Genomic DNA, 26058 nt, shown 5'->3' with positions numbered 1-26058 from the left:
AGAACAAAAACTCCCGTTAGGCTCACAATGAATCCTGGATAGTGGTCACTGAGGCCCGCTCCTCCCCTTCTAGGTAGTCTCTTAAGTTTGGACCCTCCTTCCCTGGACTGTATACACTATGACCCAGTTTGAAGCTAGCAGGGTGTTTAATATTCACGGTTGTGAAGAAGATATTTCCTTCTTATCTAGTCTGCACTTTACAGCATGAAACAACACCAGGCGTGAATCGCCGAGTGTGCAGCTGTGTACTATTATGGAATTCCCATGGAGGAGGCAGGTTTCATCCAATCCAAGCGTCTGATTTTCAGGTTGAATGGCTTAAAAATAAGTTATATTTCATAAAAAAATGACATCCTAATAGTGCCAATGATAATATTTTACCATTCATTGTGCCCATCTTTGCTAAGGAAGGTGCAAAATAGCCTGATACAGGCCCTTTAACAAACCACAACTTCACTTATAACTGTAATATGAAGCTGAAAACAAGCTAAAAATGTTCCATCCATCCATTTTCATCTGCTTATCCGGAGTCGGGTTGCGGGGACAGTACCCTAACGCGAGAGGCTCAGACTTCCCTCTACCCCAGCCGCTTGGGCCAGCTCCTCCGGGGGAATCCCAAGGCATTCCCTGGCCAGGTGAGAGACATAGTCCCTCCACTGTGTCCTGGGTCTACCTTTAGGTCTCCTGCCGGTTGGACGTGCCCGGAAAACCTCAGCAGGGAGGCGTCCAGGAGGCATCCTGACCAGATGCCTGAGCCACCTCAACTAGCTCCTTTCGATGTGGAGGAGCAGCGGGTCTACTCCGAGCCCCTCCCAAATGCCGAAGCTTCTCACCCTATCTCTAAGGGAGAGCCCAGCCACTCTTCGGAGAAAACTCATTTCGACCGCTTGTATCCGCGATCTCGTTCTTTCTGTCACTAGCCAAAGCTCATGACCATAGGTGAGGGAAAGAACATAGATCGACCGGTAAATCAAGAGCTTCGCCTTCTGACTCAGCTGTCTCTCCACCACGACAGACCGGTACAACGCCCGCATCACTGCAGATGCAGCACCAATCCGCCCATCCATCTCACACTCCAGTTTTCCCTCACCCATGAACAAGACCACGAGATACTTTAACTCCTCCACTTGGGGCAGAACCTCATCCCTGACTTGGAGAAGGCATTCTACCCTTTTCCGAATCAAGACCATGGTCTCAGACTTAGAGGAGCTGATTCTCATCCCAGCTGCTTCACACTCGGCTGCGAACCGCTCCAGTGAAAGCTGAAGATCACATTCTGATGAAGCCAACAGGACCACATCATCTGCAAAAAGCAGAGACCTGATTCTCAGGCCACCAAAATGGATGCCCTCCACACCTTGGCTGCGCCTAGAAATCCTGTCCATAAAAGTTATGAACATAATCTGTGACAATGGGCATTCTTGGCGAAGTCCAACTCTCACTGGGAATGAGCACGACATACTGACGGCAATGTGGACCAAGCTCTGACACCGGTCATACAGGGACCTAACAGCCCGTATCAGAGGGCCTGGTAGCCCATACTCCTGGAGTACCCCCCCACAGGGCACCCTTAGGGGCGCGGTCAAACGCCTTCTCCAAATCCACAAAACACATGTAGACTGTTGGGCAAATTCCCACGCACCCTCAAGGATCCCCCTAAGGGTATAGAGCTGGTCCAGTGTTCCACGGCCAGGATGAAAACCACATTGCTCCTCCTGAATCTGAGGATCAGCAGTCAGATGGACCCTCCTCTCCAGAACCCCTGAATAGACCTTACCAGGAAGGCTCAGGAGTGTGATCCCCCTGTAGTTGGAACACACCCTGCTGTCCCCCCCACACCCTGCGGTCCCCCTTTTTAAATAAGGGGACCACCACCCCAGTCTGCCAGTCCAGTTAGACTACCACCAATGTCCACGCGATATTGCAGAACCGTGTCAGCCAACACAGCCTCACAACATCCAGAGCCTTAAGGAACTCCGGGCGGATCTCATCCACCCCTGGAGCCTTGCCACAGAGGAGCTTATTAACCACCTCAGTGACCTCAGCACCAGAGATTTGACAGGCCAACCCAAAGTCCCCAGACTCTGCTTCCTCACTGGAAGACGTGTCGGTGGGATTGAGAAGGTCTTCGAAGTATTCTGCCCACCGATTCACAACGTCCTGAGTAGAGGTCGGCAGCACACCGTCCCCACTATAGATAGTGTTGGCAGCGCACGGCTTTCCCCCAAGGCGCCAGATGGTGGACCAGAATCTTCTTGAAGCCGTACGGAATTCTTGCTCCACGGTCTCACCGAACTCCTTCCATGCCTACGTTTTTGCCTTGGTTACCACCCGAGCCGCGTTCCGCTTGGACTGCCGGTACCCGTCAGCTGCCTCTGGAGTCCCACAGGCCAAAAATACCTGATAGGACTCTTTCTTCAGCTTAACAGCATCCCTAACCGCCGGTGTCCACCAGCAGGTTCGGGGGTTGCCACCACGACAGGCACCGACGATCCTGCGACCACAGCTCCGGTCTGCCACCTCAACAATGGAGGCATGGAACAGGGTCCATTCAGACTCAATGTCCCCCGCCTCCCCCAGAACATTTTGGAAGTTCTGTCGGAGGTGGGAATTGAAGCTCCTTCTGACAGGAGACTCTGCCAGACGTTCTCAGCAGACCCTCGCAATACGTTTGGGCCTGCCTGGTCTGACCGGCATCCTACCCACCATCTGAGCCAACTCACCACCAGATCGTGGTTAGTTGACAGCTCCGCCCCTCTTTTCACCTGAGTGTCCAAGACATGCGGCCGCAGGTCAGATGAAACAACAACAAAGTCGATCATCGAGCTGCGGCGTAAGGTATCCTGGTGCCTTGAGCACCTTTATGTCTGAACATGGTGTTCATTGTGGACAATCCATGACTGGCACAGAAGTCCAATAACAAAACACCACTCGAATTCAGATTGGGGGGCCGTTCCTCCCAACCACACCTCTCCAGGTCCCACTGTCGTTGCCCACGTGAGCATCAAAGTCCCCCAGCAGAACAAGGGAGCCACCAGAAGGAGTGCTTTCCAGCACCCCCTCCAAGGTCTCCAAAAAGGGTGGGTAGTCTGAACTGTAGTTTGGTGCATAAGCACAGACCACAGTCAGAACCCGTCCCCCCACACGTAGGCGAAGGGGGGCTACCCTCTCATTCACTGGGGTAAACCCCAATGTACAGGCACCATGGTGGGGGGCAACTAGTATGCCCACCCCTGCTCGGTGCCTCTCAGTGGAAGAAACTCCAGAGTGGTAGAAAGTCCAACCCCTCTCAAGGAAACTGGTTCCAGAGCCAGAGCCATGCATTGAGGTGAGTACGACTATAACTAGTCGGAACCTCTCAACCTCACACACCAACTCAGGCTCCTTCCCCACCAGAGAAGTGACATTTCATGTCCCAAGAGCCAGCTTCTGTAGCCGAGGATCAGACCGCCAAGGTCCCCACCCTCAACTACCACCCGTCACACACTACACCCAACCCCTTTGGCCCCTTCCACGAGTGGTGAGCCCATGGGAAGGGGGACCCACGTTTCCTCTTCAGGCTGTGCCCGGCCGGGCTCCATGGGTGACAACCCGGCCACCAGGCCCTCGCCAACGTGCCCCACCTCCAGGCCTGGCTCCAGAGGGGGACCCCGGTGACTCACGTCCGGGCGAGGGGACACGGTTTCCATTCATATAATTCATCATAAGAGGTCTTCGGGCTGCTGATCCCTCACCTAGGACCTGTTTGCCATGGGTGACCCTACCAGAGGCAGAAAGCCTCAGACAACTTAGCTCCTAGGATCACTGAGACACTCAAACCCCTCCTCCACAGTAAGGTTGCAGCCAAGGGAGAGGGCTGCCACTTTACCTAAAAATGTTTCAAATTAAAATTTTGTGCTGAATGCAGGATGTTTTGTGCGAACAACAGAGGGTGACCTGTTGCCCTCAGGGCGCCGCTTCAGGTCAGTTAAATCACATACCACCAGACTTTCCAACAGCTTGGGCCGTCAGAACATTCAACACAACAGCACCATTCAACCCCCCACATCCCTATCAGTAATGTGGACTAATCTGTTTTAAATCCTTTTAAATTGTTGTTTTAGCAGATCTGAATCACTGGTTGCACTGCGCTTTCTTGGTGTTTGCTAAATGTTTTAAAATTGTTTTTAGTCCTCTATGGTTTTGACATTAATTGTTATTTATTGTCTTGTGCAATGTTGATGGCGGACCATCTGTAATTTAATTGCCATGAGCAATTACAATAAAGACTATTCTATTCTATTCTATTCTATTCTATTCTATTCTATTCTATTCTATTCTATTCTATTCTATTCTATTCTAGTAATGGTGGTGCTGACCATCACTGGGATCCAGGATCTCAACCGTTGCAGTTGCAGGGAACTCCATCACCCCCATCACAGGCTCCGACAGCAAAATCTGAAAGGTCTCCGCTTGCTCGTACTTCCCATCAGTCAGGATCTGAACTCGCCACGTAGCCTGGCTCTGCCCTGGGTTGAACTGGACCTGCTTCTGGGACTTTCCCTTGAAGTCTTCATCCTTCTTCGCACTACCATCTTGAGTTCCGATGCCTGGGAGCAAGCGAAAGTGAGAGAGACAGAAGATTGGATAAATAAAGATGAAGGTGTAGACAAAGCAGTGACAATGACCATGAAAAGGAAACATGAAGGAGAGAAGAAACAGATGCAAACCAGATATGATGTTTACACCTGCCAATGTCATTAGGAATAGTGAGAAAATGAGAATTGTGTGGAATTTCTTCACTGGTGACACAGAAAAAAAATGTGTGAAACATTTCTTTTACTGAAACTTTTAAATAACCCTATTTCATAAACATACATGCATTTGCATTTGTGTGTCACAGACTGTCTTAATTATATTTTAAAAAGTAGCTCACTGGAATGGAGGTTACTGGTAACACTGGGGTTGAGATTAAACACAAATCAAGAAAACCAGGTGGCACACCTCATAAAATAATGCATTACACTTGAAAACGAGCAGCTCATATTTCTTTGTTCACATTCACGGGGCCTTATGAGAACAAGGGAATCATAACTGTGCAGGCAGATGCTTGTGTCTGCAAAAAAATAATAAAATAAATTGATTTTGTGTCTTTTTCTCTCTTTCAGACACTGTGATGCCTGTGCAAACAACAGAGGGTGGCAAAATATGCAGATGAGTTTGGATACACTTATCACACTCACTTAGTTATGTATGCAAAATACAAGCCGGAAGAACACACATGCTGCAATATAACATTACAGTGTCATTCATTCCTGTCCCTAAAAATTCTCTTAAGGGGTTTTATTCATTTGCAAACAATCATCAATGCCAAAATGAGTATGCTCTGTATTTATGTGTTCAATTTGTAGAGAGCAAACACGTCTTGCTGCATTTATGACATTAAACGTCCTGGATTACAATAACTACAATAAAACAAGTGAATAGAAACAAACTGTTTTATGTTTTGGGTTAAATGATAAATGATCCGCACTTGTATAGCGCCTCTCAGAGTAAGGACTCCAAAGCGCTTTACACTACAGTGTATCATTCATCCATTCACACACACATTCACACGCTGGTGGGGATGAGCTACGATGTAGCCACAGCTGCCCTGGGGCGCACTGACAGCATCCACCCCATGTCTCATATTTAAACACAGTGTGGATAATTTTTGCTCTAATTGTTTCTCAGCTAAAAACAAGTTTGATGGTGTGATGGAGCAGCATTTCATTATGGTTTAATACCAGTAAAGGATCATTTTTGAGCTGCTGCTTGATCTGGTAATGCAACTTTAGTAGAAAAGGTAGAGAGACACGGCGATGTGGAAAACATTTTCACAGTAAAGTGTCGATGTTTATATTCATGCATTTGTCAGACACTTTTATTTAAAGCAGCTCACAAATGTTTATTATTTTATACTATTTTAATTATTAACAATAATATTTCATCATCCGTTTTTTGACATCCCTTCTTCCATTTCAAACTTATCTGAAAATTCAAATATTTCCACCCATTGAGGATGACCAAATTATTAGCTGATGCATAAAACCTAACCTAGGGGTGCAAGAAAAATCTGTTTCATGTTATCCTGGATCAGTATTTAAAAAAAGTGTTATTGACTGTTTTAATTGAGAATTTACATGCAAAAACGTACTGTATTTCTTTTGTGTGCTGCAATTCAAACTTTGACTGCTAGGTGGCAGCATTTCTTTACCGCCTTCATTCTGAAGGAACGAGATCTCACGATAACATTGAATGTGTCCAACAAATGTCTAGTTTGAGTTTGCATGGACAAACGCTCCATGCTGTCAGGCGTAGGTTTATGAAGAGATTTACCGAAGCCCAAAAGGCTCTCACCATCGCCATCTTGGCCAAGTCACTCACAAGTTAAACAAAATCTTACAAAACAATGCCATCAATTAGCAGCAACACTGTGGTGGCATTACGGAGCCTTAGGTTGTTTATAAGTGGTCAGACTGTAGCGGCGATGTGGCGCAATCGTATCCTTTTTATCAAAGATTGGGCAATAGCGGCATAAAGGGGGTGGGGGTGGTTTCTGCGCTGCCACAAACTTCCATTTATCTTGAACATAACTTGTTTTTTATTGCGATCAAAACCGCGTTCATTATGTTTTTTTAACAAGCTGCTCCTAAAGGTGTCTGTCCTCGACATTTCCTGACAGTCTCTGGTGATCTGACCTCCAGCTCTAACAGAGAGAAGCTCGAGCGCTGTAGCGCTACAGTTTGCCATCTCAGTTGATTTTATTTGAAACGCTAACTTTACGGCCTGTTATTTGCCGGTCGGAGCTCAGCAGGAACTCCCCACGTCATCATGACACCTCCCTCTGTTGCGCCAAGGCACAATCGTCATTTATGAAACAGACATTTATCGCAATATTAGTCCAAGTGAGGCGGCCATGCCGGTGTCGGTACAGGATCTGCTAGGGTGCAGGATCGGCTCGGGGTCCTTCGACTGGGGATGACGTCAAAGGAGTTGATTGGTTGAACATGAAGCTTACGGAAGTGACGTTATCACGTTATGATTTTGATTGGTCAGAACAAATTTGCGGTCGTAGTCTTAGCGGCTGTAGTCCTGTAGTCCATAAATCGACACTTTTTGGAGAAAATATGTTTGAATTTCTAAAGGAAATGTAAAATATAAGCAAATGATAAACGGTGACCCTCAAAAGCTCTTGATGTTGATGAAATGGGGCAAAATAAAATATAAGAACTTTATTGAAAGACACCAAGCAATATTTTGACTCAAAGAATGTATTTAGATAACAACTAAGGTAATATACAGACGAACACCACATTAATACAAACAGATATGGCTTCACATATAAGAACTGTTTTTTGTCAGTCCGATGTTGGTTTTATGCGGTTTCACATTCTTTACAAAACAAAGATAATGTGGTGTTTTATTAACAAATTACAATTATAAAGAAAATATTTAGGTGTTAACAAACAAGAATTTATTAACAAAACTGCTGATGTCTTTCCAAAACGTATGTGTGAAAGCCGAGTAGATGTACAGTAATGTGCAGTCGAAGGAACCCGAGCCGATCCTGCACCCGAGTAGATCCTGTACCGACACCGGCATGACCTGTTTATGAGACAACATTGCGATAATGTTACACTGGTTTGCCGGCATGGTGTCTTGTAAAAGTTTTTACAGAAAATACAAAATTGAGCTGAGGGCGGGGCTCTGAGGGTGGGGGCAGATGATTGACACCCAACAAACTTTGAGATGATGTAGATACAAGCTAACTGAGCTAACCAAAGCTAACAGAGGTGGGCAGGCACTTCCATCCTGAAAACAACGGTTGAGTGGATCCAGGGGCACAGATAGTATTTTCAAACTGGGGGGAGGACAAAGTTTCAATGTACCCACCCCCAAACACACACACACACACACACACACACACACACACACACACACACACACACACACACACACACACACACAAACACACACACACACACACACACACACACACACACACACACACACACACACACACACACACACACACACACACACACACACAAACTATTGCAAGCACCTTAAATAGAGCTCAGTCAGTGTGTGTAATTTCCTCCAATGGTTTACGTAAAAATGTGTTTGAAGCCATTATGCAGTGGAACGCTGGCAACAAAGCTCTACCTGATCAACACTATAAACACTTGTATAGCGCATCTCAGAGTAAGGACTCCAAAGCGCTTTACACTACAGTGTATCATTCATCCAATCACACAGACATTCACACACTGATGGTGATGAACTACGATGTAGCCACAGCTGCCCTGGGGTGCACTGACAGAGGTGACCCACTATTTAAATCAGTCATTTGTTATTCTTCCAATCAATTACTAACCAAAACCTCATGCTTTATGCAAAACATTAAATGATTTTCAGCATACCAATCTTTACAGAAAACATAAAAGTCCTAAAAAACTTCACATAAAATACATTTAAAAAACAAAAGTCACTTATCACTTAGAGAAGTAGTTCCCAAACTTTTCAGACTGACCAACAGATTTTCCTTTGAATTTTTACGTTATTTAGAAATTTTCATTATATTTTGAAAGTCTTTATTTATATATAAATATATGAATCTCTTTTAAAATTTTATATCTTACCTTTTTATGATTATGTGGCACACTTGACTTCCAAACATAACGCATAGGCATCTGCCCCTTTTTACGGCTTTTTTTTACATTGTTGCTACGTCTGTCACGTTTGCGGTGTTTTACTATCATTTCTACATCCATCACGTCCGAAAGAAGGTTAAACAACATCAAACCCAACGTTTGGAGTTGTAAACTCCACACACCTCTCGTGCAGCACCAGCTGTCTGATGCTGCAGCAGCGTCAATCGTCCCGGCTGGATGAGTGAATTTCTTCATCAGTCAATATTCTGCTTCATAATCAGAGTCAGTCATTACCAGACAAAGTGACCAGTCAACAAAGACCAGACCTGCCGGCAATTATACATTTTATCTAATATTTGCGCTCTTCATGCTGCGCACATCTCCTCCTCTCCCCGACTGGGAGCCTCTCGGCGGGAGGCGTTTTTCAAACTCTTAAAAACTCCCAAACTTTGCTCAGTCTGAAGGTTCCACATCTATCGCGTCAGACCCGTGCCACAACCCGTGCACGCGCATTGGGTCCACAGCGCGCGTGTGAACGGGACTCGCGAGCGAAAATATACATGGTGAGAGGTCATTTGTGCACTGAGAGGGAGCAAACTGTGTCTGTGAGCGCACAAGGATGTACACAAGTGACAAACCTGCGTGCGCGCGTTGCCAACGAGCACACGGCAGAGGAAAACGTGCGCGCGCGGCAGCCTCTCTGCGTGCTCGGCAGCCTCTGCGCGCTCAGTTTCTAATTCTGCTCGCTTGGCTGTGAGGGCTTTTGGCACTCTGGAGGCGTGGCCTGTGGCAGATCTTCCCTGTCCTCTGATTGGTTAGTTCACCTCGCACTTTACTCTCCACCTATCTATATAAAAAAATCTGAGATTTAGTAGTTGCTGTCATAGCTCAGCTGCGAGAGCGGGTGACTGTCACTCTGGAGGATCCAGTTTCGAGTCCGGCCAAGGAACATAGAGTTGATGTCATTATTCTTTCCTAATTCCTGTGATATTATTTTACAGTTGTGACCGTTCAACTGTCATTAAACGTCCGAATGTTTGCTGGGCAGTGTTTTAATAAGTGCACATAAGCTAGATGGTTTTAACCAGGTAAAAATAGACTTGTGGGTGTAGGTATGCTCAAGTTTAAAAAGTTCTTGCCTCATTAATGTATTGTTTATTTTTTTCAGCATTTAATTGACAAATTATCCTTTCAAATAATTAATTGATGAGTTACATAATTGTCCATTTAGAATTGTTGAATGGACTGAGTCAAGTTTGGTGCACTTTATATATTTCAAAACATGTTTTTTTTATTTTAATGATGCATATAAATAATTTTAATGTTAATTTATTGAAATATTTCTATTTTTTCATTACCTCACCCTTGTTTTGACAAAAACAAGACCTTGCTGGATAATATCACGGAGAAACTATTTGTTCACAGTACATGGCTCAGTGAGGATCTGTGTACCAAAGGAGGAGATGCTCAGAAATCTGTCTGCAGATTGTTACAACCCAGACTGGAAGTGGTGGGCTGTAATAAGAAAGGAGACCAAACAGAGGAGTGGGGGGTTCAACAACTGATTTATTTAACCAAAGTAAGTGAGGTCCCTGCTGAGGGACATCCGAGTAAAACCTTGAGATGGCCATTTTCTGTTCACTAACTTGCTTTAGTAAATCCTTACTGTGGTTAAATAAATCAGTTGTTGAACCCCCCACTCCTCTGTTTGGTCTCCTTTCTTATTACAGCCCACCACTTCCAGTCTGGGTTGTAACAATCTGCAGACAGATTTCTGAGTATCTCCTCCTTTGGTACACAGATCCTCACTGAGCCATGTACTGTGAACAAATAGTTTCTCCATGATATTATCCAGCAAGGTCCCGTTTTTGTCAAAACAAGGGCGAGGTAATGAAAAAATAGAAATATTTCATTAAATTAACATTTAAATTATTTATATGCATCATTAAAATAAAAAAACATGTTTTGAAATATATAAAGTGCACCAAACTTGACTCAGTCCATTCAACAATTCTAAATGGACAATTATGTAACTCATCAATTAATTATTTGAAAGGATAATTTGTCAATTAAATGCTGAAAAAAATAAACAATACATTAATGAGGCAAGAACTTTTTAAACTTGAACATACCTATACCCACAAGTCTATTTTTACCTGGTTAAAACCATCTAGCTTATGTGCACTTTTTAAAACACTGCCCAGCAAACATTCGGACGTTTAATGACAGTTGAACGGTCACAACTGTAAAATACCTGAAATTAAGAAGAATTAACATGACATCTGCGGCATTTTCCTTGCCCGCACTCGAACCTGGATCCTCCGGGACGAGAGTCACCCGCTCTCCCAGCTGAGCTATGCCAGCAACTACTGAATAGCAGACTTTTTTATATAGATAGGTAGAGGGTAAAGTGCGGGGTACACTAACCAATCAGAGGACAGAGAAGATCTGCCACAGGCCACGCCTCCAGAGTGCCAAAAGCCCTTACAGCCGAGCGAGCAGGAGTCAGAAACCGAGCGCGCAGAGAGGCTGCCGAGCGCGCACAGAGGCTGCCGCGCGCGCACGTTTTCCTCTGCCGTGTGCTCGTTGACAACGCGCGCACGCAGGTTTGTCACTTGTGCACATCCTTGTGCGCTCACAGACACAGTTTGCTCCCTCTCAGTGCACAAATGACCTCTCGCCATGTATATTTCCGCTCGCGAGTCCCGTTCACACGCGCGCTGCCATGTATATTTTCGCTCGCGAGTCCCGTTCACACGCGCGCTGTGGACCCAATGCGCGTGCACGGGTTGTGGCACGCTTTAAACACATCTCCACTATCTTCTGGTGTAAAGTAGTAACTTCATGAGGGATCATATTTGTAGATGAGACTTGTTAAAGTCAGCAATGAGGCTTTGGCGCTTTTAATGAGTAAGTCCCAACACTGACAACAATGTACTGAAACTAGAATTAACATGCATAAACAGACAGATCGGTCCCACCTACTTACACTGTTTGACTTTTTTAAATACGCAGTAATTGTTGCCTTTTTTGCTTCATCCTGCATCCTAGCAGCAACCACTTTGGCGCCTCTGGAGTCGGTGTTTGTTTACGTCATGCTGCATTCTGTATAATTGGAAAAATGAACTTCAAGCGCTTATAACCTCGATCTGAATCTGGGGGGGGGACAGATTCCCCCCGCCCCCCACCCTATCTGCGCGCCTGAGTGGCTCTGCTACCATCTGCCTTTTAGGCTGCAACACTTTAAAGTGAGGTAGAGGTTGATGCCCTCCCTGGAAAGAACAGGTCAAGCTGCTAGCATTAGCAATGATGGCTCATTAGGCCCCTGTCAATCAAAAAGACATGCTCCTAATTATTCATAAACTCAGTGTTTAATTACATATAAATGGATGAGTTGCAAAAAAAATCATCCCCTCAGAGTTGTCATGAAGGGAAACTTGACTTACTAAACCTAAAATGGTGTTTTGTACCAGGAGGTTAACATGTTTATTTCTGCTGTAAAATTGACATTTTTAACAACAACAAATATCATCTGGGTTTCAGTATTGCGATATTTGATGTTGTCTTCTCTGTATTGTGATATATATTGTATCACCAGATTCTAGCCAATACACAGGCCTAGTTTTCACATCAGATTCCATTTTCATCACTAGCAGTGCTGCTGTATTTAAGACCAACAACAACTGGGAATCATTTATTTCATTTTCAACAACATTTTGATGGATTTTTCCATAGATTAATGGTAAAAAAGTACACATTGTAGCTTTAAAGACACATAGACAACAAAAATTCTTAAAACTTAAAAGTCTCTTTCCAGAGTATTTCTCTTATCTGATGGCACCATCTAGTGGTTGACAAGCATATCACACAAATCTTTTCTCCGGTTGTTTTTTTTTTTAACTCATTAAATATGAAGAAGGTATGCGGTAGTCTAACGCTATTGGTTAGTTCTGGTCGGCACTCAGTTTCCTATTGCACTGAACTCTGCAGGGCAGGGAGCGCGCTTAGCAAAAAAAAAAAAAAAGAAAGAAAAAAGACGTTTTGCTTTCATTAAATCACAGTACGTGATAAGACAATCACTTTCACGGATTTCTGTCTGAAAGGAGACAACTCCGGAAAGATACTTTAAATGGCAAACTTTAATATTTATTTTTTAGCAGTGGACAATTTCACTATTTAACCCTGTAATCACGACTGGGTTTGGCTTGTTAGCTATTCATCAAACTTGTGTGTGAGAGTGAGTGAGAGAGGGGGAGAGAGAGAGAGAGAGAGAGAGAGAGAGAGAGAGAGAGAGAGAGAGAGAGAGAGAGAGAGAGAGAGAGAGAGAGAGAGAGAGAGATATTATGTGTGTTTTTGTTCTCGTTGCACATGGAGGCAGCAGAGATGTAGACCTGCAGAAAAGCAGTTTAGGGTCCAACTGTGTCTGCTCTTTTTCCTGTTGAAATACAATTATCTCCTCATCCAGCAACAAAATCAGTTGTTCATCCTCACTTGGCAACAAATACAAGGATGCAATACATCCCACATGAGAGGATACATATTAACCTGGCAAAAGTACACCTCTTTAAAAGCTTCCCATTTTTCTCTCATAGCAAGGACAGACCAGAGGACAGTCCACTCCCAACACACACACACACACACACACACACACACACACACACACACACACACACACACACAAGCACAAAACCCATTGAGAAAGGATATTTGCTAATAAATAAGAATGAAAGCTCAATTCCTTTCTGTGTCCCAGCAGTATTGATCATATTACTCATATAGAAAGAGAAAAAAGCAAGAAAAACAAATGAGAGGAGAAAAATGAACACAACTTGTGAAACAATGGAAGGCTTTATGGTGGAAACAGAGCAAGATGACGTGGCAGATCAAAGATGGAGAGGGGCTGGAAGGGATGTACTTCAATGGATGACAACCACACAAAGAGATGAAATACAGACAGAACAAGAACAAACAGTGTCGAGATGGAGAGAGACAGAGAGAAAAAGGAGAATATAGCACGCTGGACATAATGAGACAAAAATCCAAGGCTACAAGAAAGTAGAGTTCAGTTCATGGTTACCGCGCAATGTGCAAGGTTTCTTAGGATGTAGCTGAGTGAAGAGTGCACGACGACGGCAAATGTAGGCACAGAGTCTCTATCGTTTGGGAGCAGGTTTGGTCTTTAATGAGTAAAAGCAGGTTAGGAGCTGATGGTGAGATGTGATTGTAAATGAGGAAGGGAACACGAGACAAGAAAAAACCCATGACTCTAGTGTGTGAGGTCACATGATATTCATTCATGAAGCGTTGGAGAGACTAATGATGGCTAAAACGTCGATTAAAAACATTCTCATGAGAAAATTAGGTGAGTCTAAACAGAGAAGCAGGATTGGAGTCTAATGGACGTGTTCTTGCCCAGCTCCACCACATCTGAAGCTTTGCTGTGCAGGAGAATCTCTAATCCTTGATCTTATCTTTGTGTTCCTTCTCTGCTGATCCTTACTACCTGTACACCTGCTGTGATGGACCATGTGTAAAAGCTCAGCTTCAGTGTTACCTGGCACGGCGAGAACTTTCATCAGCTAACCGTCGCAACAGCAGCAGGCTTCTGGCAACACCTCTCCCTGCTTTCTTCTCCTATCCCTGACACACTCCCTGTCTAATTTAAAGTAATTGATCCATCTATCTGCTCACACATCTACCAGCACTTCTTATGTTTTCATTCTTCTCTTGACTTTCCTTCTTGATTCTTTTTATTGGATTTCTGTTGTTGTGATTTTTGATCTTTGTTGATGTGCTTCTGTGTACTCCATTAGCACACCAGGCATACAAAAGTGTTATTATTCGCTATTTTTAATCAGCTTTACAACATTTTGAGAGCTTGGAGGCTTTTGTAGATCTGGAACAATTCACTGACTAATCGATTGTGTGTGTTTTTATCAGCCTCTGCCCTCATTAGATTCCCTTCTGTGTGTTTTCTGCTATTGGTTCTTACGATAATATGTCCGTGATAATTCCCTGTATTGGACGTTTGTGTTTTTCCTCGAGTTTCTTGCTAATATACCTATGAACACTATCTATGTGTGCTATCTGTCTGTTTTATTCCTTCAATCATTTGGATTTGGGAGTCTATTAGTTTATTGAATTCTAGATATTTGTCATTTCTCATTAGCCCAGGTCACATGGCAAGATAATCATGCTCATTCTTGATTAGCCCCGCCCCTTCTGACAAACGCAAAGGCGTGGAAAACCTTTTTTGATTACTATTTCTGATTATAATCGGTCAATTTGAGTTTTTCATGCAGGCCGAACATGTAAATAGTCTCCTACACCTATATCCTCCATTAGCTTCTGATAGACTTGAAGATTTGAAAAGCACGACAGATCTAAGTCACATCACCTTGACTCGCGACGGGGAAGGCTGTTGTTCTTTTAGCGTCCAGGAAACAGCAGAGAATGTCTCAACTAGTAGAAGCTAGCCGTTAGCATTAGCAACTCCACCACATGGCAGAAGCTCCTTCGGGTTTGGCTCATTTGTGAAGATAAAACATCAACGTAGCAGAGCAAACCGAGTTAGTGGTAGAGTTGCGTTGTTGTTATCCAATCCGAGGCGAGACGTGCATATATCAGGAAATAACACCCCAAATCCTGCCGTCTGAAGCTCCACTGCGATGTGGCAATTTTACCAGTTCCTGAAACAGGTGCACTGGAGCTTTTTTCCCCAGAGTACGACTTACAAGGCATTCGGTCCTACTAGAGACCACTGCAAATGTACTGATTAAACGAGTGTCCTACACCTTTAAAGTTGTGTAGGATTACTCCACTGTCTTCAAAGATCATTTTTTCATGAGTGCTCTGGGTGCTCCAATCATAAATCTGGGCTTTGAAACACTATTGGTCTTATTTTTGGGGACAACAAACATGTTGCTTATTTAATTTGATGACTAGCTAATCAGAAAGTCTTATTTGTTTACTTCAAAGTCACATTTTATCTTACGAGATTTTTTGTTTGAGTGGGGGATGTTTGTGAGTGAAAGCGGTCTGTGTGTAGTACTACAAATTGCACCACAGTATGACCAAAACTATATCCATGATCTTTAATTATCACGTGTGTGTGTGGTCTCTCATGCTTTAAAAATCAACCAACAACTTAATAATCCTGATATGTCAACTGGGCGTTAGTTTCTTTATCCTACACTTGAGACTACTCACCACACACAAATGGACCATTCTCAGAAAAATGATGAAAAAACACTTATTATAGTTATAAAGACTCAGACTGGACATATACATTTGCATAAGAGTTTCAACAATTTTTAATTTTCTGTCATTTCCACATTATTATTTAAATCATGCCTTTATGCAGAAAATGCCTCAGCTCAGTCGTGTGGCAGGCACTTTCACACCGACTCATTTCAGTAACACTGCATGTTAGTTAGACATTGCTTTCAAAACACTGGCTTGGAATTGGACGTGCGCACGGATGTGTGTTCAAAGAGAACCGTGTACTCACACCTCAACTGTGCAAAGAAGCGGGAGTGAGAGCACACCCTCTTATGTGTACCCAAGCGATAGACTGAAAACCATCCTGAGAAATATCAAATAAACTCACGAGCCAACAAACACATCACCAGCTCAAAGACAGGTGAATAAAGTCTACATATGCCAGCAGCTGACCCCACGATTAACAGGGGATCAGAGCGATGATGAGAGGAGGGGAGGTAAAAGTTGCTTACAGCTGCTACTTCTCCCTAAGCAAACCAGCTGAAGCACGATAAAGTCAGTGCAATGAGAGGCAGTCAGGGACAACACCGTCATCATCCTTTTAACCTTCGAACCTGCACAAACATCCAAGCATAAGCACAAAAACATGCTGTGCTGTTCTCCTCGGCACCAATTTACCTGCATCTGCTGGTCAGAAAGCGGCGTAATAAGTCTGGCACTGAGGTTTTATGTTGCAAGCTGGATTTAGGAATGAAAGATAAGTGCATCAATGAGTTCTTTGACTTGGTTTTTAAGAAAAAAAAACTCTTAATTGTCATCTCACAGTTGGGAATAACACAAATACCTTATTTTTCAAGGTTTCGGATGAGACAGAAAGCAACGATGCCTGCAAAAAAAGCTCTTAACCGATCCACACTTAATGAATTCAGTAGATTTCACTTGGATACGACTGAACGTCTTTATGTTTTAGTTTACAACATTATATTTGCTATATGTACATGTTGATTCTTTGTGGGCTCTGTGTGTTTCAATAAGGCTATATGGTGTCTCAATCAGTAGCAAGTTTGGCCTTTCAGCTGGAAGGTCTTGGGTTCAATTCCTGGCTGGCTTCTCCAAGGGTTTTCTTGTTTTTGTGCACAAATGGGCTTTTAGAATACACCCCCCCCCCCCCCCCAAAAAAAAAATAATGTAAACATCTAAACTAGGAGTAGGCCGACATATTGGTCAACCAACACAATTTAACATTTTTTATACGTCAGCATTGGCCGCTATACCTCTGTAAAAACAGGCACACCTGTGGGCAGTGCGGTGCTGCAACCGAATTTTTATTTAATGTATAGTTAGTTTCCTGAAAAACACCTGGTGAGCAGTATTTTTGTGACTGATTCAGTAAGACCTTACCAACGGATGGCCATCGGGGGGTGGGGGTGGGGGGTCAGTGAGGGTCAGGCAGGCTCACGTAGAAAAGAACATGGTGTCTAATATGGCGTCGCCCAGAGACTTAGATCCGCTCCCATGTATTTTAGACCCAATTTTTATGGTTATATTTTATGAAGCCGCCAGTATTTTTCAACAACTGGGCATCAATTTCCGTACTAACTCGAATATAGGATGAGGTTTTTTTTAATTGAAAATAATTTTAAAATGTGGGGTCGTCTTATAATCGGAGTCTAAGCATTGACACATGCTGATATTTGTCTGGGGTCATTACACGCCCATAACAGCAGAGGACGCCGGGCTGTATGTTCTCGACAGCAGAAAAAAATAGAGACGAGAGGCCCGGATCAGAGTGGACTGAAAGTGGGGCAGGTCAACATACTAAGGCAGAGTTATGCAAATTTTGAGATGACGGTGGTCAATTCAGCAGAGGCGTCAAATATTGCATGCATGGATGGCAGTGAGGATTCCTGGTCCCTCACCTCAGCGGCTCTTCGTAGAACGGCGGAACGCAATCGCCGCTTGGCTGATAGCCATCGACGGCCCGCCCCTTCCTATGCCCCTGGGCAATCAGTTTGGCTCTCAACATGCAACATCAATCTCAAGAACTCCTGTAAGAAGTTGTCCCCTCGTTTTATTGGTCCATTCAAGATCTCAGCAATAATTAACCATTCATCGGTCCGCCTCGACCTCCCAGCATCCATGAAGACACACCCTGTCTTCCACGTCTCCCACATTAAGCCAGTATCCTCCAGTCCGCTGTGTCCCCCTCCTACTCCTCCCCCTACGGCCAGGCTTGTCGGTGGGGGTCTCGTCTACCAGGTTAGGCGCTTGCTGGATGTGCGCCGCCACGGCCGTGGATACCAATACCTGGTTGACTGGGAGGGCTATAGACCTGAAGAGCGGTCCTGGATACCCCACTCCTTTATTGAAGATCCTTCCCTGATTAGGGACTTTGAGGCCTCCCGGGCCTCCGCCACTGCCTCTGCCAGGACGCCAGGAGGTGTCCCTTGACGGGGGGAACTGTCACGGGCTGTTTTTATTCTCACCATGTTTTTAGGTCTAAGAGTCTGCAGGTGGGCGTGTCTGGAGAGCAGGAGCAACAGCCAGCTGCAGCTCATCTCCACTCATCCTCCAGGGTGTATTTAAGGAGCTGACTTCCTCAGCACTCTTGCCGGATGATTACTCAACCTGGGTAGTTCGAGCCAGATTAAAGATTTATTGTCAAGCTAAGATTAAGACTTAGACTAAGAAATGTTTTGTGAAGCAGATTTCTAACAGACTAGGACCAAGATTAATCCTTCCTCTTATCCCTTCAAGGAACCATCTCCTCCAGCCATCTCCAAGAACTTCTCATCAGCTCCACTTCATTCAGCTCCAACCCCTATCTGTACGCTCACCACTACGCCCCTACCGCCTACCCTTTCAAGCTCACCACACAGGAACTCTGGACCTCGTCTTCATCAAGACCCCTTTGCAACCCATCTTCATAGACCAACCAGTGCTCCTTCGCATGCCCTCTAGCCACCTCCTTACAAATACCACAGAACATGACATGAGCTATATCTGGCACTTTTTTTATTTGACAGTGTTGCAAGACACAAGATGCATCCTGGACAGGATTCCAGTCTATTACAGGACTATCACAGAGAAACAGACAGCCATCCATGCTCGAAAACCCAGCATTACCTGGAGCAGCAATCAGAAGTTAGAACTGTCACCTCACATTTCAATCACAAGCTAAACTAACAGGTTTTTGTATTCTAGGTGAGATGGAGGCTCGTAGAAAACGCAAACTCCGGGAATAAAGGCTTGTGTATACTGGCAGGTTCTGCTCAAGAGGTGACAGAACCAACCACCTTGTTACAAAAGTGCCAGTTATGCCAAATAACACAGTGAATAACAGACAACTTTTCTCTTGTCATTTTGAGTCTGGTGATTTGGATCATGGCCGACAAGTCCTTTTGCTTTATTTGTCTTTAATTGTTAGTCCAGAAATAGTAAATGGTAAAAGGCCTGAATTGTATACCACCTTCTAGGGTTCTACAACCCCCCTTGACACTTCACAACACAATCAGTCATTCAGCCATTCACATGCTGGTGGGGATGAGTTATGATGTAGCTACAGCTGCCCTAGGGCGCAATGACAGAGGCGAGGCCTGCCAAATACTGTCGCCACTGGTCTCTCCGACAAGGGTGCCCCCAAGGGGTGGCCAGGGGTAGCCATGGCCACCCCTAAAAAACTGCTGTTTTTATCTCCATAGTTTTTTGTGTGAACACAGCTACAGGTGAATTAACCTTAAAAAATACATTTTTAAATTAAATTTGAAATAACATTTTAAATCACTGACATGTATTTTTCTAAAATGTTTTTGTTTGTAAAATTTTAGTCAAATGTTTTGGATATGTACTGTTATTATAATAAAAATGAATAAAGGTGCAATAGAGTATATCGCCACAGACTAAATTCAACCAGAGTTACCACAAGGACCAATTTGGTGTGCCACCCCAAAAATGTCTTTGGTCCCATCTGGCCACCCCATCAACATTTTCTGGAGGCGCCCCTGCTCTCAGACTATCACCAGCAGGCAAGTCGGGTTAAGTGCCCAAGGGCACAACAGCAGCATTCCCTGGTCGGAGCCAGGATCGAACCACTCTACTCCCTTAAGCCTGATTTATACTTCTCCGTCTGCGTTGGTGCAGAGACACACAACGCCATTTTGCGTTGGCGCAAGGGCACTCTGACAGGCTCACAGAGGGTGACGCAGACATTCCCAAAATTGTAAACACCCGTTAAAAGTGACGGAGACTGCAAGCTTGTTATTTGTCGGGACACCGCTTCCTGTATATTCGTCACCAGCACCTCTGTAGCACCGTTAAAAAGTAAACAGATATTTAGCAGCGGACCCAGAACAGGTTGAAGAATGCATCGCGAAAAAAGTCAGAAAATAATAACATTTATTCACTCGCGACTGAAGGAGTACAAAACAAAAAGCAAACGTGTACGGAAACAACGGGAAATGTGGGTTTGGAGGTGGTGACTGCATGAAGAGGTGGATGAGAATGAAGGACACATTTATTTGTGTTATGAAGTCTCTGAAATATATAAACGTATTAGTAAATACTCTATCGGGGACCGGATACATGAGTGTTATGATGGCAGGATACCACAGAACAGCGCTACGCCCTCTGTTGCCCTGGAGGGGAATTGATTTCCAACACTCCGCTGCTGAACAGATGTTCGAATGCAAAAACCTATGCGACACTCCGTATGCATCTCTCCGTTGCAGAGCTCATAGGGAAGTATAAATCAGGCTTTGGGAAGAAATAGGCAGAGATTAAATTTTTTAAAAAGAATTAAAAAAAAAAGGTTTGCAGAAAATTTCAATAAGCCAACAGTGCTCACTTAGTAAAAACTGCAAGTGATTCCAGCCATGAGTTTCTGTAAAGCTGAATGTGAGCGTGCAATGTCAAAGCTTTCAAAAGCTCAGAGGGAGATCAGTATTCCATCAGCTTGCCACATCTTCATACGACACGAGCAGATGATGGATGATGGGATGACAGTTTGATTACCTTCCTCATTTTGATGTTCACAAGTAGATCAACCAATATGGGTTTTTCTATTGCAGATACCGATAATGTTATGTAAAGGTCAAGGCCTGCCGTTGATATGTGCTGCAGATGTTTTGGGCCAAATTTCATGGCTGATATCAAAATGTTTTTCACCTTATCTGCATACTAAATTTTGACCAATAACAGAAGTGGGCGGATAACATTTCTGAACCTGAATCTGTTCAAAAACACGGAATTTAACCACCTATTGAATCTTAGTTGTTTACGACTGTTAAATTCAAACTTTTTACAAAATTTTATCAAACAAATCAATAAACTGGCCAAGTATTAAATCTAAAAAACAAGTATATAAAGAAATCATCTGCCCTACTAAAGAGGTATATTGGCTGATGCCAAAATGTAAAAAAAAAAAAAAAAGCTAAAAATCAACCTGATGTATTGACCAACCGATATATCAGCTATTCGACATATCAGGCCAATTTTTACCCTTTTTTTAACTGTCTTTGGTGATATATAAATATATGGTAAAAACCAGCCCAATATATTGACCAACTGATACATCAGCCATTTGACATATCGGGCCAACTTTTTTTTTTTTTGTTACCATTTTATATACTGGCATTCCATCCATCCATCCATCCATCCATCCATTTTCATCCGCTAACCCGGAGTCGGGTCACGGGGGCAGTGGCCTAAGTCGAGAGGCCCAGACTTCCCTCTCCCCAGCCACTTGGGCTAGCTCTTCCAGGGAAATCCCAAGGCGTTCCCTGGCCAGGTGAGAGACATAGTCCCTCCAATGTGCCCTGGGTCTCCCTTTAGGCCTCCTCCCGATTGGACGTGCCCAGAAAACCTCACCAGGGAGGCATCCAGGAGGCATCCTGACCAGATGCCCGAGCCATCTCAACTGGCTCCTCTCGATGTGGAGGAGCAGCGAATCTACCCCGAGCCCCTCCCAAATGCCGAAGCTTCTCACCCTATCTCTACTACTACTGGCATTTGCGATGAATAAAAATATAGTAAAAATCAGCCCGATATATTGACCAACTGATAACCAATAAATTAGCCAGAGTGATTTTTACCATTTATTTATATATCATATATCGATCAATCCCTACTCACAAATGAGATGAAACCTTGAAATACGACAGTAAAATGAAACATTGTTTTGCTTTAAAAACTCTTGTGCTGTAACAGCAATAATTGCTGCTGTTTTCCTTTTGTTATTCATTTTTTTGGCGAATAGTCACGTCTCTGCAGATGGTACCAAACAAGCCTCACAGCTAAAACATTTTTATAATCATAAACAAAACCAAACAAAAATATCTTTTGTATAACTCAGAACTGGCTCAAGGCTGAAAAAATTATCTAGACTTTGATGATAAATCCGATTAATGCTATCAAAAAAAATGTTGCAACTGCTTATACGGGTTGCAGTTTGCCTGGGTTTGTTTTGCACATGAATACTCACAGAGGTACAAAGGCTTCGCAAAACAACACAACACGCTCACATGTACCAGCAATGTGCACGTAAAAAGGGTCAAGTGCTTGAATGTTTATAAGTAATCAGAACACATATATATTTATTTAGAAGATTTATACTATACATAGTAATCTACTATGGTGTCACAAGTCAGTCAGATTAATTTCAAACATATTTTTCACACTTAAAATGTAATTGTTTATGTATTTGTTCCTGTTTATTTTTCTTTCTTGATATCTGTGACTAAAGGAAATTCTAAAAAACCTGAAAAATAACCTGATGTTAACTAATCAGCTCCAAAATTATGGAATAACTCTTGTATCACTCTAAAATATTTAAAGTGGGGCAAGAATATAAGTATATTATAGTATTTACCTCTCTCTAAGCTATGGTTGTCAGATGAAAGCAGTAAAAAAAGGGTCAATGGAGTAATTTCTTCAAGGGGCGGGTGACATTAGTGTTTACATAAGAGGTTTTGACGATTAGATTTTGCTGTCCTAAATACATTCATGCTATAATGGTTAAAAACTCTAAAGTATTATAGTTTCAGTTCAGAAAAAAGGAGGAAAACAAAAGCCAAACAGACTCACCAACGAAAGATGTTTCTCCCAGGTATCCCCGCCGTCTGAGCACCACCTCCAAGAATTTATCCTCCTCATCCACTACATAATACTCCTTCTCCAGAGAGATCCAGGCCCAGTCCAGACGAAGCTGCTGCCCTTTCAGCTTGTTTCCACCTATAAAACAAATGTTGCACAATAATAAACATCTAACTTACATCAGTTTGACCCAGGGCTGCCAACTCTCATGCACTGAGTGAGACACACGCATTTGGCCATCTACACACACTCTTACCACACCTCCAATCTTTCACGCTAAACCAGCACCTGCACTCCCCAAAATGTGCATCATGCACAGTGCTTTGGGCTTATCAAAAAAACAAACCCCTCCTCCATAACCAGGTACCTGTACAGAAGCCTGGAAAGGTCAAAATTCCTCAAACGTTTTTTTGTCCTACTGGCGGATATGAATTAACAGAATAGAATAGAGTAGATTTTATTAGTACCACAGTGGGGACATCCACTCATTACAGCAGCACATACACTTAGAGAAACAGATTACAGGTAAAACTGATCCATGTTTGCTTTGATAACTTCAATAACTTCATGTTGATGATCCACATGAACATAATCCTCTGTTTAGTGGATGCAACTACATCAATGAAGTTAGCTTAGCATGATAGATTTTTTTTTTCTTGGCAGGAAATAATAACTGGTCAAATTATGAATGACATGATATTGCCCACCCCTAGATGGAAATTTAAAAACATTTACATAAATTATAATTAAAAGTTCCTGTGTGACATGTAGCTGTAACTATTTACTGCTGATAGATAGATGATAGATAGATAGATAGATAGATAGATAGATAGATAGATAGATAGATAGATAGATAGATAGATAGATAGATAGATAGATAGATAGATAGATAGATAGATAGATAGATAGATAGATAGATAGATAGATAGACGGACGGACGGACGGACGGACGGACGGACGGACGGACGGACGGACGGACGGACGGACGGACGGACGGACGGACAGACAGACACAGACAGACAGACAGACAGACAGATAGATAGATAGATAGATAGATAGATACATAGATAGATAGATAGATAGATAGATAGATAGATGATAGATAGATAGATAGATAGATAGATAGATAGATAGATAGATAGATAGATAGATAGATAGATAGATAGATAGATAGATAGATAGATAGATAGATAGATAGATAGATAGATAGATAGATAGATAGATAGATAGATAGATAGATAGATAGATAGATAGATAGATAGATAATGTGAAGTTCAGGAGAGTTGGATGTGAAATTTTCCTCTCGAAAAGAAAATTTCTATTAAACAAAGGTCAGTTCCCTGTGTAAAGTCAGAGGTACAGAAGAGGATTAAAGCCAGGGGTGGGGTTAGGCCCGGCTACTTGGGCTCAAGCCCCGAATGTTTTATGAAAAGCCCCAGATCTAAAACGTGGAAGTAACATGCAGTACCAAAGTCCAACAGAGAGGGAGCAGCTGGCAGTAGTTTGTATACAGCCTGCCTGAGCCTCCACCACTGAACAAGAAGCCCTTCAGCAGCCGGCTTCTTCTACAGTCTCTGCCTGAAACGCATGAGTGAAGATGGACATAAGGGCGTTTTTTAGACCAAAAGTACGGCGACAGAGCCCCAGATTTGATGAGACTGGTGTTGACTCAGGTTTGTGAGTCTTATTTGAAAATATTTGTTGTGCTGCTGGCTTGCCTAAAGTTAGCTTACTATCAGGTAAAGTTGATGGAGAAAGAAAGGGAATAATTACCATCATCTCACACTAAACACTAACAGGAACTATACTCTGCCCTGAATATGCTTAATATGTAGCTTCAGATTAAAAATTATGTGGTACAAGACAAATATATAAGATGTTGACTAGTGCGTGTCACGTGTGTGTGTGTGTGTGTGTGTGTGTGTGTGTGTGTGTGCGCGCGCTCGCGCGTCAAGCCCCCACAATGCAGGACAGAAATTGAGGCCAACGCGGAAGTGAAATAAATTGCAGTTCCACCCTCATCCGCTGGGGGCTGTTGTCAGAAGCGAGCAAATCCTCATTGACTCCCATGTTAAAAATACCAATTTCACAGTAGTAATAAACATGTTTACAGCCTGGTACCAAAACATGTTTTTGGTTTAAATGATCTAGTTTACACTCATGACAACTCTGAGGGGGGTGAATTTTTTTCTCACTCTTCTGTTTAAAGGTTGGTTTATGCTTGACACGTCTGCGAGGTCCGCACGGCGAAATTGCATCATTTTAACAACCACGCCCCTCCACCGTGCCTCCGCACAGCCCAAAATTTCCGTACCGCGCACCTAGGAAATTTTCTAACCACGCGGCCGGTCGAACGTGGAAAAACATGGCGGACCGGCAAGAACTAGTATGGCAGAGGTTCGTAAATACAGACATTTGTATGATTCAGCTCTCAAAGATCACCGTGATCAACATGTTGTTAAAAATTCTTGAAGAGAAATAGCTCGCACTGTCGGAAAAGATGAGGACGCTGTTAAAAAGTGCTGAAATGCCATGTTGTAAACAGTAATTTTTACTTCTACTATGGTGTAGTGTTGGATGCATGCTGTAGAGCTCCATGCTGCCCCGTTCAGTTTGGGAGAATATTGGCTCACCGCAGAGACAAGCCGCATGAACCATAAACGCTGCGAATTGTGAAGCACGTTCCATCCGCGAGCCGCATCACCAAGCGGAAAGTGAATGAGCCAAGCATAAACCAAGCTTTAGTGTATTAAAAGCCTAAAATTCTGTATAATTAATGAGCATCAGACCCACGTGACCACAGAGCTAGCTCTGGGGAAAGGCCTCAGTAGAGCCTTGCCTGAAAACTGTTTCGTCAGTTTCAGTCTCTCAACTTAGACCATTAGTTGTGCTGTTTGTGCATTCTTTTTTGATATTAATTGTGCAATTGTTGGACAAAATTACTTGCTGTGGTATTAATTGCACTAATAGAGCTTCCAAGGAGTCTCCACTTCATTTTTTTCTGTAAGTAAAATTATATTTATGTATTTTAGGTCACTGCTGAGCTGAGCTTAGATTTTAACATGTACTGTTT

General features: G+C 43.2%; 1 protein-coding gene across 1 annotated transcript in view; it reads right to left on the bottom strand.

The window, feature by feature from the left end:
- Window positions 1-26058, bottom strand: part of frem2a (FRAS1 related extracellular matrix 2a) — a 127417-nt gene that overhangs the window by 64878 nt on the left and 36481 nt on the right. Inside the window, exons 3-4 of the mRNA XM_015961630.3 lie at window positions 22977-23123; window positions 4359-4589 (exon numbers count right to left, since the gene is read on the bottom strand). Of these exons, the coding sequence (XP_015817116.3) occupies window positions 4359-4589; window positions 22977-23123 (378 nt within the window). The remainder of the gene's footprint in view (window positions 1-4358; window positions 4590-22976; window positions 23124-26058) is intronic.

Source organism: Nothobranchius furzeri, chromosome 10 (genome assembly GCF_043380555.1).
Source record: "Nothobranchius furzeri strain GRZ-AD chromosome 10, NfurGRZ-RIMD1, whole genome shotgun sequence".
In the NCBI taxonomy this organism is placed as follows: domain Eukaryota; kingdom Metazoa; phylum Chordata; class Actinopteri; order Cyprinodontiformes; family Nothobranchiidae; genus Nothobranchius; species Nothobranchius furzeri.
This window is presented reverse-complemented; position numbering and strand designations above follow the sequence as displayed.